This window comes from Vulpes vulpes, chromosome 14 (assembly GCF_048418805.1).
Source record: "Vulpes vulpes isolate BD-2025 chromosome 14, VulVul3, whole genome shotgun sequence".
Classification (NCBI taxonomy): Eukaryota; Metazoa; Chordata; class Mammalia; order Carnivora; family Canidae; genus Vulpes; species Vulpes vulpes.
Window position 1 is genome coordinate 105,484,270 of NC_132793.1, and position 15,652 is coordinate 105,499,921.

Sequence of the window (15,652 nt, forward strand, 5' to 3'; positions counted from 1 at the left end):
CAGCCAGAGACCTGCTGCGAACGCTCATGTGTGAGGGTTTGAGAACCTGCTTCCAGGTCTTCAGGGCAGGACTGCAGGGTTGGATGGCAATTCACGCGGCATCTTGGGGACCTGCCAGTTTGCACAAAGGCTGCCTTGCTGCCTCCTCACCTCCCCGGGTGTGGACGGGGGCCGGGGGCCCCGGTTTCTCTCCGCCCTGGCTTCAGACCTTAAGTCCCTGAATGAATCACCAACACTTTAAGGAAGTAGCCTCTCATTGAACCGGTTTCCTCTTACACGTTTTCAACTTTCTCTTTCGCACACAGCCCACGCCCGCCCGAGAGTGACGAGGAGGAAGGAGCCGGCCCAGTGATGCACACAGAAATTCCACCAGCTTCCACGTGCTGCCATGAGTCACATCCCGAGCCCCGCCAGCCCCGGCCTCACAGGGCCTCAGGCAGCGCACGGGGGACCAGGCTCCCATCCCGGCGGGCGGGCGGGCCGAAGATGACGGACTGCGAGTTTGGCTACACCCTGGCGCTGGCCCAGGACTACGTGAGGCACGTCCTGCAGATCCCGCAGCCCGGCCCGGCCCCCAGCAGAGCGTCCAGGGTGCTCCAGGACGTGGCCTTCTCCGTCCAGGGGGAGGTGGAAAAGAACCTGAAGCCGTGCTTGGACACTTTTGACGTGGTGTCCGTCGACACGGCCAGAACCATATTCAATCAGGTGATGGAGAAGGAATTTGAAGACGGCGTCATTAACTGGGGAAGGATCGTGACCGTTTTTGCCTTTGAAGGAATTCTCACCAAGAAACTGCTCGAGCAGCGAATTTCCTCGGATGTGGATGCCGAGAAGATTTCCTACTTCGTGGCAGAGTTCATCACGAGACACATGAGAGACTGGATAAGACAAAACGGAGGCTGGGTACGTACGATGGGCACCTTCTTCGCCATCCTTACCTTTGACGTGGGCATTGATGGCTTCTCCCTAGTTTTGAAAAATCTACCGTTTTCTTTGGGTGGCTTATTTTAAAAGTTTCACGTTTTCAAAATGAGGAGGAACTTGGAACTCTATAATCGGAAGGTAACAGGAGCTTGCAGTTTTTATTCCTGGTGTGTGAGCTACGGGGGTAGGACCTGGGGAGCCCCAGGTGAGCGGTCCGCATCTGCAGCGAGGTCTTCTGGGGGCGCAGTTCTGGCCAGGCTGTCAGGACCACGCAGCGTTATGAGAGCTGCTGTGAGATGCTGTTGTACTGGGTAGCTGTTATGTTGCAAAACACAGGTACATTTTTGCAAGTTCATCATTTACAAATTGATTTTTTCCCCTAGTTTTCTAATAGAACAGAATCTGGCTGTTAAAGCCTACTGATAAAAAAATATATATATCACATGCTGTACCTCTAGCAAGAATCTTTATTTGAGAGTTTTCAAACAACAATTCACTTTATTATCAAAGCCTCCAAAAGCCCAGACTGGGAGGCGGAGAGGGCAGTGTCAAAAGTCACTGATAAGAGGCTTTTCGTAGCTGGATAGTAGCAGCTGTCTTTAAACCTGAAATACTTAACACTGACTTTTTCAGCACTCGTGTCTCATGGATCCTCTTTCCATCCCCCAAATCTAGCCCTCTCCTCCCCGTAGAGAGGGGTTCCCCACTGTTATCAGTTATGTTGCATGCAAATCTTGCCTCTTGGTTACATCCAGAGAAAATACACAAAGTTCTTTTTTGGGGCACCTGGGTGGCTCAGTGGGTGAAGCAGCTGACTCTTGATTTCGGCTCAGGCTGTGATCTCAGGGTTGTGGGATGGAGCCCCATGTCAGGATTCTCTCCCTCTTCCTCTGCCCCTCCCCCGCCGTCTCTCTTTCTCTTTCTCTTTCCCTCTCATTTTTCTTTTAAAGATTTTATTTATTTATTCATGAGAGACACACACAGAGAGAGAGGCAGAGACACAGGCAGAGGGAGAAGCAGGCTCCTTGCAGGGACTCCAATGTGGGACTCGATCCCAGGACTCCGGAATCATGCTCTGGGCTGAAGGCAGATGCTCAACCGCTGAGCCACCCAGCTGTCCCTCTCTTAAAAAGAGAAGAAAAAAGAAAAAGAAAATAAACATAGTATTTTTTTTGTAGAATTTTTTTTATGTATATAAATAGTACACGGTACTTATTCTGTCGCTGTTTTTTTTTTATCCGAGGGTCTTTAAAATATTATTTTATTTTTTTATTTTTAAAATATTATTTAAAAATAATTATTAAAGATAGAATAATTATTTTAAAGAGACCTAGAAAAAAAAAAGAGTCCTGTGTATGTGCTGTTGAGGGTCCGGCCATCTCTGGCAGGTGGAGAGCTCTATTATGTTCAGTTTGCCACCACAGACAGTACCTCACCGAGCACCCCCATTCATGCACCCCTTTCGTGGGGCATTGCCTTCCGGAGAGGCCTGAATGCCCGCTGACCTGCCCTGCGTTAGGAAAATACATCAAAGTTGTTCTCTCACTTCAGTGCCTGCTCCCTTGGTCGCCAGAGAGACTGAGCTCCTTTCCAGACACTCACTGACCACACCTAACTCTTACTCAGGGAGTTGTTTGCTACATTCTTTGCCCATTTTCCTACTTCTTGTCTTTTCCTCATCGATTTATAGCAATTCTTTCTTGTATGTTTTTATTTTCAAATCTTTTTATATATGAAAAAAATATTTTTATGTATTATTTGTATATATGTGACAGATAATTCTAATATGTTGTCGTTTAAAACTATAGCTGTCTTCAGTTATTATAAATGCTTTATTTTTTATTTATTTTTTGAAGATTTTATTTTTAAATATTTTACTTATTTATTCATGAGAGACACAGATAGAGAGAGAGGCAGAGACACAGATAGAGGGAAAAGCAGGCTCTATGCAGGGAGCCTGATACGGGACTGGATCCCAGGACCCAGGATCATGCCCTGAGCCAAAGGCAGATGCTCAACTACCAAGCCACCCAGGTGTCCCAAAGATTTTATTTTTAAGTAAACTCCATACCCAACTTGGGGCTTGAACTCATGACCCCGAACTGAGGTCAAGAATCGCAGGCTCCTCCCACTGAGCCACCCAGGTGCCCCTGGTTATTGTAAATGTTCTAAAACTTGATGCAGTTGCATTTTATGTGACGTCCCTTGCATCACCCCTTCTTGTGTTCTCCTGACCCGATATACCTGGGGCTGGGTGAAGCCCCGGGGGTGGTGGGTCCCGCCCCCATCTGGTCGGCTGTGGGAAGCTCTACTGGCCGTGGGTGGAGGTTCCACTGAAGACGACACTTATGTAGGGCAGGGGCCCGCATGTGAGCCTGCAGATTACTGTGCCCAGTGCCTCACGTGGCACCTGGAACACATACACAGTGATAAATGTGACTTAAAAATGTAACACCTCAATGATATATTCTGTGAGGTCATGGACCTCGTCTTCAGTGCGGATGTGGGATGATCTCTGAGAATTTCTAGAAGTGGACCTGCCTTTTGGGGATAGCCCAGGTGTGAGTGTGAGTGTGGCAGGATGGAGCCGTCTTCAGTAGACACACATGTGTGCCCGTGTGCACGCTCAGTCTTCACAGGGTCCCCCAGTTTGGGTGGACTTGGAGCACCTTTCACACCTATGCTTAGATGTGGGATGTGGCAGAGGCAGTCTTGACCCGAAACGTGGTGATCTGAGTCAGCACATGCTATCACGGCCACGTGAATCCATCTTCCCAGAGATGCTGACACATCTGCTCAGGTGCGTGAACTTAACACATGAAGGGTTCATCTCAGGGCACGGGCCACAATCACACACCTGCTCTCTTGGAGTGTAAACATACAGATCGGTGAAAACCGGTCAAAGATGACAGATCCAGAAGCACAGGGTCCAGTGTCTTGTCTGCTGTCACCCAGATTTGTGGTCACTGGCTCCAAATTTTGAAATGCTTGTGTATAATGAAAGGTGAGAAGAGCATTTAGCACCGACTGAAGAATATCCACAGTTTAATTCAGTTTCAAGCATGAGAACTCTTGGGTCAAGAAGGCGGAGAATGAGGCAGCACAGATATCACAGTACCGGCTGAGAATCAGAGGGATCTGAGCGGGATGCTGGCTGCCGGCTCCTGGTGCGGGGGTCGTGATGGGTTAGCCAACTTCTCTGAGCCTCAATGCCTCGTCTGTAAATTGGGGGTAATGGGGCCACCTGCACCCAGGACCTGTCTAAGGGTGAATCAGTCACCACTGTAGGTAAAGCACCTAGAACAGCTTCCCAGATGTATGCAACACAAATTTAGGATTACGGTTTTTCGTAGCAGCTGTACTGCTGACTTCCTGGTTCACCACACCTAGTCTTCCTAAGTTATACTCCCAACAATTATGTGGTTGTCACCACCGAAACCAGAGGCCCTGCTGGGAAGAAAGACCCGTGGGCCACTCACGCTCTTTCTCACGCTGATCAGTTTGAGTTCCTTTCTTTCCCTCCCTTCCGGTCCCCTCCCTCTGCCCTTCTCCCCCTCCCCCTCCCCCCTCCTCCCTCCCTCTCTCTTCCTTCCCTCTCTACCCTCCCTTCCCCTCCCTCTCCCTCATTCCTCCCTTCCTCCTTACTCCCCTGTACCCCATTCCTCCCTCCTTCTCTCCCTCTCTACTCCCCTTCCTCCCCCTTCTCTACACTCCATAACCCCACCCTCCCCGTACCCCCCTCTCTCTTCCCTTCCCTTTACCCCCTCCTCTCTCCCCCCTCCTCTGCCCCATACCCTCTCCCTCGTCCTTACCTCCCCTCTCTCCTTCTGTGGGCTGCTTCTCATCTCCGCTTCCTCCTTCACATGCACTATTCGCTCCTCTGGCCCCTCTGCCCCTGGGAAGTGCTGAGAGTGGACGAGAGCTCCCTACCTGAGAGGAGCTCCCTATCTGAGAGGAGCCTGTGGCCTCACCCCCACCTCCCTGTCCTGTGGAGCCGGGTGGCTCTGGTCTGCTCCCACAAAGCACTCTCCTGGGCCTGTGCTGGTGGAGCAGCAATTGGCACAGCCCAAGACCAGGATGAATCACGTCTGCTCAGTGCTCCACCATCCTCCCCATGCTTGGCAGAGGCCTTTTACACAGAGGGCAGCCCACAAATACTGGCCAATGGAACGACTGCATGAAAACATCGAAATTGAGACTTAAATTTTGGTTTTGCTAATCACCAGAGTTATGATCCTGAGGGAGTCATGAAGCAACCCGAGACTCAGAACCTTCTATAATGAATATAATGTCGCATAGATTATATACGTAGCATATAAGGAAGACAAGAACGCCAGCCTTAGCAGGGGAGTTAAAAGATGAAAGATATTTCTGTCTTTGTCTTAGTAAAATGTCAAATATGATGCGACTATGAAGGTTATAAGGGAAATTTCAAGAGGTTTAAATGCGTAATTCTGAAAACTACCCAAATGCCAAAAGAAAGCCCCTTTGAAAGCAGGGATGTATGGGGAGTGCGGGTGCTTTCCAAATGAGAGTTAGGTCGTTTTGGCTGGTATTGGTGTTTGATGACCCCTGGTGTGTTGGAGCCACACAAAAAGATGCTGGAGACCCAGTGTCCTGTTGGCAGAGGCATTTTCTATGGGTATAAAGAGATAGTCGTGAGGTGATGGAATTTCTAGGAGTCTCTCACAGCCTTGGATTAGATTTGGGGGCCAGATTCTTCCTATACTTCTCTTGAACTTTAGCTTGAGATTTATGATCATTTCATGGAAAGTGAGGTGAGACAGAACTCAAGCCTCCCCGTGGGTCTTTCCAGAATACTCTCTGACCTTGGGTCACCCTAAACTCCTCGCTCTCACACCCAATGTTAGGTTCATCAGCAAGTCCTGTTGGTGGCACCTTTGAAACCATATCCCCAGGACACCTAGGCCCCATCTCCCCCGATGGGTCCGTAGCCTGTCCCGTTTCCCTGCTTCCATCCTTACCCTGCCATGGGCTGCTCCCCATGCAGCAGCCAGTGAGCAGCTTGGATCCCACCATGTCCTGGCCTGGTCAGAGCCCTGCTAAGCACCCCTTCACCCTGGGGGCAAGCATAAAATACAAAGTCCTGACTGCTGTACTCAAGTCCGTATTGGATCTCATTTTCTACGAGTCCCTCCTGTGCTCTCATAGCTGCATCCTCCCTGGATAAGCTAAGTACACTTCCCACCACCCCACCCCATCCCCTCGCCTTGCTCTTTCCAAAGCCAGAGGCTTGCATAGGCCCAGTGGAGCCTCCCAGGGTTTTGTGCCAAAGCTGCCCTCCTTGTGGGACTCTTCCTTAGCCATCCTGTCTCTGATGGCACCACCACCACTCTATCCCCGTGCCCTGCTTGATGTCTTGGCAACCGCTTCAGGACTACTTGTCTGTTCTGTCTTTCTCAATGACAAGCCCAGTGAGGCCAGGGGTCCTGCATGTTTAGTTCACCAGTGTGTTTCCAGTCCTTACAACACTACCTGCATGTGGCCGATGCTCAATAAATATTTCTCAAATGAATAAATGAGTGACTAATCTCTAGAGAAGTGTGAGAATAGCACCACGGTATTTCCCTAGATCTAAACAATACTGAGGTCTGATTTTCTTTGAGTTATTGATGCAGGATATTATTGTATGCTTCAGGCGTTCTTGAAGCCAAGGTAGCCGTATTTAATAAAAACTATTCACAGAAAGAACCAGATCTGGGCACTCCCTGCATATTACTGCGTTACTGACAGGATATTGAATCCTTAGTTCTGTATCTCTTCTCATATAATTTCTTTTCTTTGAAAGAATGAGAGAGCATGAGCCGGGTGGGAAGGGGCAGAGGAATTGGGAGAGAGACAATCTTGAGTAGGATCCACACTCAGTGTAGGGAGCCCGATGAGTGGCTTTATCTCATGACTCTGAGATCACGACCTGAGCCCAAACTAAGAGTCAGATGCTCAACCTACTGAGCCACTCAGGTGCCCCCATGTAATGGTTTTAAGATACAAATAGTTATCATTGAAAATATATGTTTGAAAGTAGAAAAATCACTCTCCTGCCTTAATGTGTCCCTGCACACACATCATATGTAATTACGATGAAGGTGCACAAAGAGTTTCTCATGTGATATGACAAATGTTTTCAACACTGCCTCATAGGCCCCATGTCAACATTTCTAATGTCTGCAGAATATCCCACCAACTTTATGCATCTTAATTACTCGACTGATTCCCAATCGTTAGACATTTGGGTTGTCTTTCTTCTTAGAAATAACACTTCCAGACTGGCCCCATGATCCATCTCTGACAAGAGATGGACTGGTTCATAGGTGTGAGGACTGTTGCGCTGCTCATGCATACTGGACTATCTACTGCTTCCCGAAAGGGCCTTAGCAATGGAATGATGTCCTAGCAGCTCCACCAGCATGGGGCAGGACCATTCAGGATACTCTGGGGGGTTTCATAGACTCAAAATAACAAGGTCAATGTAGTAGGTCTAAAAAAGCATTAAGATTGTGTTAAAACATGGATTTCTTTAACGGCTAGTAATGTTGAATTTTCCCCATACACTTGTTTGTGATTATATTTCTCTTTTCAACAGCCTTTGTCTGTTCCACTCTTTTTTTTTTTAAGATTTTATTTATTTATTCACGAGAGACCCACAGAGAGAGGTAGAGACACAGGCAGAGGGAGAAGCAGGCTCCCTGTGGGAAGCCCGATGCGAGACTCGATCCCAGACCCTGGAATCATGCCCTGAGTCAAAGGCAGATGCTCAACCACTGAGTCACCCAGGCGTCCCTGTCTGTTTAACTCTTAAGGGCTTGATGATGACTCTCTTACATCTGAATGAAGTATTTCATATAAATGTACATATTCTCCTAGTTGGTTCTTTTTATATTATTATTCTGTTAAAATGCACATAACATAAACCCTACAGCTCAGCCACATGTAAGTGCACACATGAGCAGTGTTCAATACAGTTGTGCCATTGTGCATTATCACCAGCATCCACCCCCAGGATTCTGTGCCCCCAAACACTTGCTCCTCATCCCCTGCACCCCAGATCACACAAACCACCATCCTACCTTGTCTTGATGATGCTGACTATTCTGAATACTTCATATAAATGGGATTATGCAGTATTTGTCTTCTTGTGATGGGCTTAGTTCAATGAGCGTCACATCCTCGAGGCTCGTCCACAGTGTGGCAGGTGTCAGAGTGTCTTTCCTTTCAGGCTGACCAGTATTCCACTGTATGAATATGCCATTTTTGGGTAATCTGTTCATCAATGGATGCATGCTTGCATTGCTTTCATGTTTTAGCTACTGTGAATTCTTGCCTTTTAATTTTAGCTTCATATAGTTAAAAAAAAAGCTCTAATCTTCATATAGCTGAATTTGTCAGTTTTTCCCATTGTTGAGAAGCTGAATGTATGGAAGATGACATGTTAACTGCCCAATCGTAATAGACTGTGATCACTGTTGTAATAAAAGAAGTCATCTGACAGTGCCTCGTTACTATGGGGTTCCTGAAATCCTGGAAAGGGAAGCAGCTAGATACACACACACCTAGAATGAGAAACATGTGCATGTAAGTCTAGAGGGAGGAGGGAGGACAGAGAAGCAGCAGACTGTTCCCTCTGTTAGGCCATGACATCATGTGTCTCAGAGTATGACTGCAACCTGACTCGTACGTGGGCAGAAGCTGGCATTCCTGGGCAACCCTTCACATGGACAATCCCCCTGACTCATGTCAGTGTGCCCTGGCCATGCTCAGGCAGGTGCTGGCAGGGCGCTGGGCCACAAGTCTCTTCTAGCTATCCAGAGATGTGCTTGGTTTGCTTTTTAGAACCACCTGCACTAGGACCTGCTTGAAGGCATTGTCACCCCAGAATTTGGAGCCTGCTGGAGGCAGATCAAACATTTACTAGGTGAACATTTACAAAAATTATTCTAACAATGTCCTAATCCTTTGGGTAGTTGTTTGGAAGCTCATGGAATGGGAAGAACAGTGTTTGCATCCCCTTCCAGGCCCAGGTGCTAAAAAGCTAGGTAAGAGGCCACTGGCTCTCTCTGGGGCCTTGGTATAATGGGCCTATATCACCATTAGGCTGGGGGATCTCAGAGGTACTCTGCAGTAAGGATGCTCTATGATTATAGTCATAAATTACAGTGTACAGTTCACACTCTATTGTTTTAAAACAATGACCAAAAAGAGAATGAATCATAGTAGAAACAACCACCTCCTCATAGGCTCAGAGGCACTGTTTAATTTAGCTTTATTATGAGCCTCATGACCCTGCATGATTCTGTTTACAAACATCAATGAGTATTTCAATGCCAGACAATTGAAAAAGAGCCAGAAAAGGAGGTTTCTGTCCTCTAGAGCTGTGTTGTCCAGCACTGTAGCTGGTGGGCACCTGTACCTGCTCAGCACTTGAAATGTGGCGAGTCTGATTTCAGTTGGGCCAGTCAGTGCAGCACATACCTTGGATTGCAAGGATTGGGTACAGAAGAGGTAAAATATCGCAATAATTTTCATGTTGATTATATATTGAAATCATAATATTTTAGATAAATATATTTTTAAAATTAATTTTACCTATTTCCCCTTACTTTTCAAGAATGTGGCTACTGAAAACCTAATGGTCCATCTGTGGCTTACACTGTGTTTCTGTGGGACGGTGCTGCCCCGCAGCCACGGTGTGGATGGACGGACGGACAGTCGGATGGGTGGAGACCAGTGCAGGCACAGATGGGACCAACTGCCAGCAGCAGTGGGGTGGGAGTGTTTGCTTTTTGTCCCACAAAACTGTCTCCCCTGATTTTTAAAATGTGAAATTTGTTCTCTAACAGGAAAACGGCTTTGTGAAGAAGTTTGAACCCAAGTCTGGATGGCTGACTTTTCTGGAAGTTCTGGGAACAGTGTGTGAAATGTGGTCACACCTAAAGCAATACTACTGACTGGCCCAGAGGGACTCTCCTGATTGTGAAACCTGCCAAGTTCTCTTGACTGTTTTGCAAAAAGTGTTGCCAGCACTTATTTCTATTTCCAAACAAGTGACCGTGCTGCTGTAACTCCATAGTCAGTGTCATGGGAATTTTTTCCCTGTTTAAATGAATAAATCATATTTGTCTCTGTATGTAATTTGTGTGCTTCCTGGGAGCTGAGCAAAAGGGTGCAGCTCAGACGGGGGACAGGTGTGGAAGTGGAAGGACGCCTTCTCTGCCCTGTGGCTGAGCTTCCTGAGGGTGCACCCATCCCCCAGAAGTCCGTTTCCATGTCACGGCGTGTCATGGTCACGTGTCATGGTGGACACGGCGTGGGAGTGAGGTCCTGACTCCTGTGGCCCCCATGACCCTGGATGGTTAGGGGTTTCTACTGATGCCCGCCCCACAAACCCCGCTCCCCGGCCCACTGTTGACAAAAGGACAGCAATAGATGCCCAGGGATACTCTGGGGTAGTCGGAACAAAGACACATATGCCAGTGACTCAGCATTGAGCCATAGTTAAACTTTCCCCTTTAAAAAGTTCATAAATTAGGGGGCTCCTGGGTGGCTCCCTTGGTTGTGTATCTTGCTCTTGGTTTCAGCTCAGGTCATGATATCGGGGTGATGGGATTGAGACCTGGATCGGGCTCTGTGCTCAGTGAGGAGTCAGCTTGAGGATTCTCTTGCCCTCTCTCCCTCCCCCTGCTCTCAAATAAATACATTTTTATTTTTTATTATTTTTTAAATACATTTTTAAAAGAGATTTTATTTGCTTATTCATGAGAGACACACAGAGAGAAGCAGAGACACAGGCAGAGGGAGAAGCAGACTCCCTGTGGGGAGCTGGATGCAGGACTGGATCCCAGGACCCCAGGATCACACGCTGAGCCAAAGGTAGACGCTCAACCACTGAGCCACCCAGGCACTCCTAAATAAATTTTTTTAATAGTTCATAAATTAGAAAATTGTGTCTTCTGTTACATCCTGAGTTCCAATTTCAGATCAGTAGAATTAACTGCAAGACAGGAGTTAACACCATACATACTCTGTTCTAGACCTTCCTACTCTTTCCCACCCTGGAGACACGGTCTCTGCCCCCGGAGGCTTGTGTCACCTTTCTGAGGAAGTAGTTGATCGAAAGAAACTGAGCCCCTTGCTCTCAGACTCTGCATTCTCACAGGGGATTTCAGCTGATTCAAGCTTCACTTCCTCTGTGATTCTTTTTTTAAAAAGTTGCTCTGAAGAAACCTCTTCAGGAATCAGTCTTCCTGAGGCAGTGTCTACGCAGCACAGATCTCCCATGCATGCACCCTGTGGCCGTCTAGTGCCCCCCACAGAGCAGACCTCAGACAACCAGACAACCAACGGGTTCTGTATCTTATTGTATTTTATTCCATCAGGACAAGTGTGCTCCTAATGCCCACCTCCCTTCGGTGACCAAGTGTGGCCTCCGTGGTTAAATGTCCCCTGTGATTCTTGACAGTGTGGATTAGGGCAGGGGGGCAAGTTGGTTGGGAAACGTCTTTTGCAGAAGTAACTTTGGCTGATTCATCAAATCATGTCTGAGAGCCGACCACCTGGGGCACCGGGGGCTTGAGTCTGAAACAGGGGGCCCTCCTACCCCATTGTTCTAGCTCAGTGCTTCCCTGCTTCCTGTTCCCACGGATTGGAACTAAGTGTCCAGCACAAAGAGTCATGAATGGACAGAACAGGAAGTGTATGTATGGGTGCTGCTACCTGGAATACGTTTGCACAAGAAACCACAAAACTTGGCTTTTTTTTTTTTTTTTTTTAAGAGAGAGGTAGAGAGTGTGAGTGAGGCGGGGGCAGAGAGATGGGGAGGGAGAGAGAGTCTACAGCAGCTCCCAGCTGAGCACAGAGCCCTACTTGGGGCTCGACCTCCCTCACAACCCTGGGATCACGACCTGAGCCGACATCAAGAGTCAGACACTGAACCTACTGAGCCATCCAGGCCCCCCCAAACCCTGGCTTCTATGCCACAATGATCTTGTAACAGAGTAACTCCTAGGAAACCAGTGACACTTCTGGCTTGGTTTGTGACCTGGTCTTTCAAACTGCAGCTCCCATGTGTTTTATTACAGAAAAAGAGGAGGGTTTATGATCCCCAATGCTTAGCTCAAGCCACACACAGAGATGGTGAAACAGATCATAGACCTACATGTAAGTTAAAACTATAAAAATCCCAGAAGAAACATAGGAGAAAATCTTCACAACTTTGGAGTAGAGATTCTTAGCTATAGCATTAAAACCTGTACCAGAAAAGAAAAAAAAAACCCTAAAAATTATACTCTTATAAAAACAATTTAGAATTATATCTCAATAAAGTTGTTAAACTCAAAAAAGCCAGTCATGGAATGGCAGGTAACATATGCCACAGTGATATCTGACAAAGGACTTGCATCCAGAATGTATGTAACACTCACAATCCAGTAGCACCACAACCCTCAGCCAAATTATGGGCAGAAGTTTGGAACATATGCTTCATGAGAGCAGATGGGAAATTTGCACAGAAGAGATGCTGGACGCCACCAATCACCAGGAAAATGCACATGTGCACCAGCATGAGACCAGCGTATGGCCCCCTTGAAAGGTCTGATGGCACCGAGCTTTGGGGACGACGTGGAGAGCCTAGAACTCTCTCGTGCATGACTGGTGACCGTGTAAAATGGTATGTCTGTGGAAAAGTGTGACAGTTTCTTGTAAAGTGACACACACACTGACGCTAGGGCTCCTAGGTATCCACTCAAAAGATATAAAACACATTCATGTTCTTCACAGAAGCTTTATTCATAATGGCAGGAAGGCCCAGAAACAACCCAAATGTTTAACAAATTGTAGCCCAAGCACAAGACGACTATTACTCAGCAATAATCAGGGGATGGCTTACGAAATCCGATGGACAAACCTCACGCACGCTGAGTGAAGGAGCTCGTGAGCAATGAGTACAGAGTGTGCTGGGTCTTTCACATGAAACCAGGGAAGACAAATCTACTGGTTGGTGCAGAAAACCGATGAGTGGTGCCTGGGGTGGGGGCTGGGGCACTGTGGGACAGATCTTTCTGGGGCGATGACAGTGTTCGGCGTCTGCACTGTGGTGGATAAATTCGTTGGAATTCATAGTGGTGCTCACTTGAAACAGGTGCATTTTATTATAGATAACATCTCCACGTAGTGGATTTTTAGAAAGCTCTTGTTTTTGAAGAAAAAAATGATAAATACTCATTATAAACCATGCAAATTAAGGAAAAGTATAAAAGGAGAGAAATAGCATCACCCCAAATACTAAATTATTTTTATTTATTAATTTTTAAAGATTTTATTTATTTATTCATGAGAGAGACACAGAGAGGGGCAGAGACACAGGCAGAGGGAGAAGCAGGCTCCCCACGGGGAACCTGATACAAGACTCGATCCTAGGACTCTGGAATCATGCCCTGAGCCGAAGGCAGATGCTCAACCATTGAGCCACCCAGGTGTCCTCCAAATATTAATTTAAAGTAGAATGTTATTGGGGTGCTTGGGTGGCTCAGTCGGTGAGGTGTGGGGACTCTTTGGTCTCAGGTCCTGGACAGCTGGGCTCTGTGCTCAGCACAGAGTCAGCTTGTCCCTCTACCTCTACCCCTCCCACCCAGCTTACACACACACATACTCTCTCTCTTTCTAAAATAAATAAATAACTCTTAAAAAAAATAAAGTGGAGGGGTGTCTGGATGACTCAGTGGTTGAGCATCCACCTTGGGCTCAGGTCATGATTCCAGGGTCCCAGCATCAAGCACCACGTTGGGCTCCCTGATGATCAGGGAGCCAGCTTCTCCCTTTCCCTCCCCACGGCTCATGGGTGCGTGATCTTTCTCTCAGATAAATAAATAAAATTATTTTTTAAAAAAGGATGTGTCGCCCATGAGGCTGGAATGAGGCTGAACATCATATTGGCTGAAACTGCATGGCAGGGTAATGGCTGCTTACTGGTTATTCCCCCACACACTAGAAACCCCAGCTAAGTCATCACCTTTAATTTTCATGTACTCCTCTGAAGTAGGTATTATCCTCATCTTAGAAACAGGCTTAGAAGCAGGAAGAAACTTGCCCAAGCTAATGGGATTGGGTAGGTGGGTCACGTTGGCCATGAAGCCACTGGGCACTCACTGCCCTGAGCCTCCTCTCCTTACCACTTCCTCCTGATCCCATGAGCCTCCCAGATGCCTACTTTGCCATTCCATTCACACTGGGACTGTGTGTGGGCCAGCTGGCTGGAACTGGTTTCCCCACCAAGGGCATGCATCCTCAACAGCCATGTGGGTGTCCTCATCTCCCTCGTCTCCACCCTTCACCCATTTATGTGTGTCCTTCCTATAGAACTGCCCTAACTTAAACTGATCATCACTGTCATGTATTTGGGAACTTTCTGCAGAGGGTGCAAAGCTGCTGACAGGGAGATATTGCTTTGAGTACCTCCATGGAGCATGAACATAAACCCTGTCTTTACAGTTAGTTGGTGGCCGTGTGTGGCTATTTGTGCTGGAAGATGCTATTTGGGACACAGCATCAGGGTGGACATGGCTGGATCATTTTTCCATGGTGTTGGTGGGTTTTCTCTGGTTCGTCTGCTTTAGAAATGAAGGCAGGACTTTCAAGACAGCTGACTGAGCCTAGGGCTATGTTTTGCTGCTTTAACGGAGTAGACCTAACTGGCTCCCCGGAGAACCAAACCCGCACCCAGTGTTTGCTGAAACTGTTCTGAAGCTCCAGGCTGATGACTCTGCTGTTTGAGCAATAGAAAAATGTATATACAGAAAGTGTGTATTACAGACACTTGCAACACAAGTACTCTGACACAATCTAATTCCCACTGACTTAGCTCCTAGTGCCCTGAGAACTCCCACATCCCTACCCACCACAGTCAGCTGCCTACTTGCACTTGTATTGGCATATTTTCTCCCCTTCTATTATGATTGCAGGGCCAGGTGTTAGGAGGCCAAGCCCTATACTTGTGGGTGACACCTTGCTCCTTCCTGCCTCTGCAGGAACCTCTCTTCAGCCTCCCTTATCCTAAAACCAAACAGAACCAGACACACAATCTCTCGGTGACTACTCCACTCCTCTGCTCTCATTCTCAGAAAACCTCCTCACAAGAGAGTCCATATTTGGTCTCCAGACTCTCTCCTCTTTCATTATCTCTTGGACCCTAATGTCAAGGATGGATTCCCAGTCTTCAGGTTTCCTGGCATGATGATGTTGGACATAGCAGACGACTCTCTCTATGTGCTGTTAGCTGACTTCAGGGACGCCGGTCTCTCCATTCTCCCGTCTCATAGGCCACTCTTCTCATCTCCTGTGATGGGTTTTCCTCATCTCCTCAAGCCAGCTGCCCAGCCCTGAATCCGGGGCACCACTGGCTGGTCCTTGGCTTCCCTCACCCCCACACCTACACTGAACTTCAGGTGTCTCATTCAGCGAGGTGGCTTTACAGGGCCACCACATGCTGGCCCCACACCACAGCCCAGACTTCTCCCTTGAACTCCAGACTCAGATCAGGTGTTCAACTACTCATCTGACATATTTCTACTTGGATGTTTAACAAGTGTATCAAATGCCATCATGTAAAATCTGAGCACCTGACTGTCTCCACTCCCTGAACCTGCCTCCTTGGCCATCTTGGTTAACGGCACCTCCCCCTCTCCATCTGCTCAGGCAAATCCTTTAGATTCTTTGA

The 15,652-nt window shown here is 47.5% G+C and overlaps 1 protein-coding gene across 1 annotated transcript; it reads left to right on the forward strand.

Annotated features, from left to right (window-relative positions):
* Positions 1-310: 310 nt before the first annotated feature.
* BCL2A1 (BCL2 related protein A1) lies at positions 311-10,069 on the forward strand. The gene is made up of 2 exons (XM_026003125.2): positions 311-903; positions 9,783-10,069. Exons 1-2 carry the CDS (start codon positions 352-354, stop codon positions 9,888-9,890), a joined length of 660 nt encoding a protein of 219 aa, XP_025858910.1. The 5' UTR covers positions 311-351; the 3' UTR covers positions 9,891-10,069.
* Positions 10,070-15,652: the final 5,583 nt, after the last annotated feature.

Bases quoted from the DNA above. Each gene is read 5' to 3' on its own strand.
- BCL2A1 (XM_026003125.2), top strand. From the start codon at position 352: ATGCACACAGAAATTCCACCAGCTTCCACGTGCTGCCATGAGTCACAT. The intron at 904-9,782 runs GTACGTACGATG...GTTCTCTAACAG, and splicing joins TAAGACAAAACGGAGGCTGG to GAAAACGGCTTTGTGAAGAA.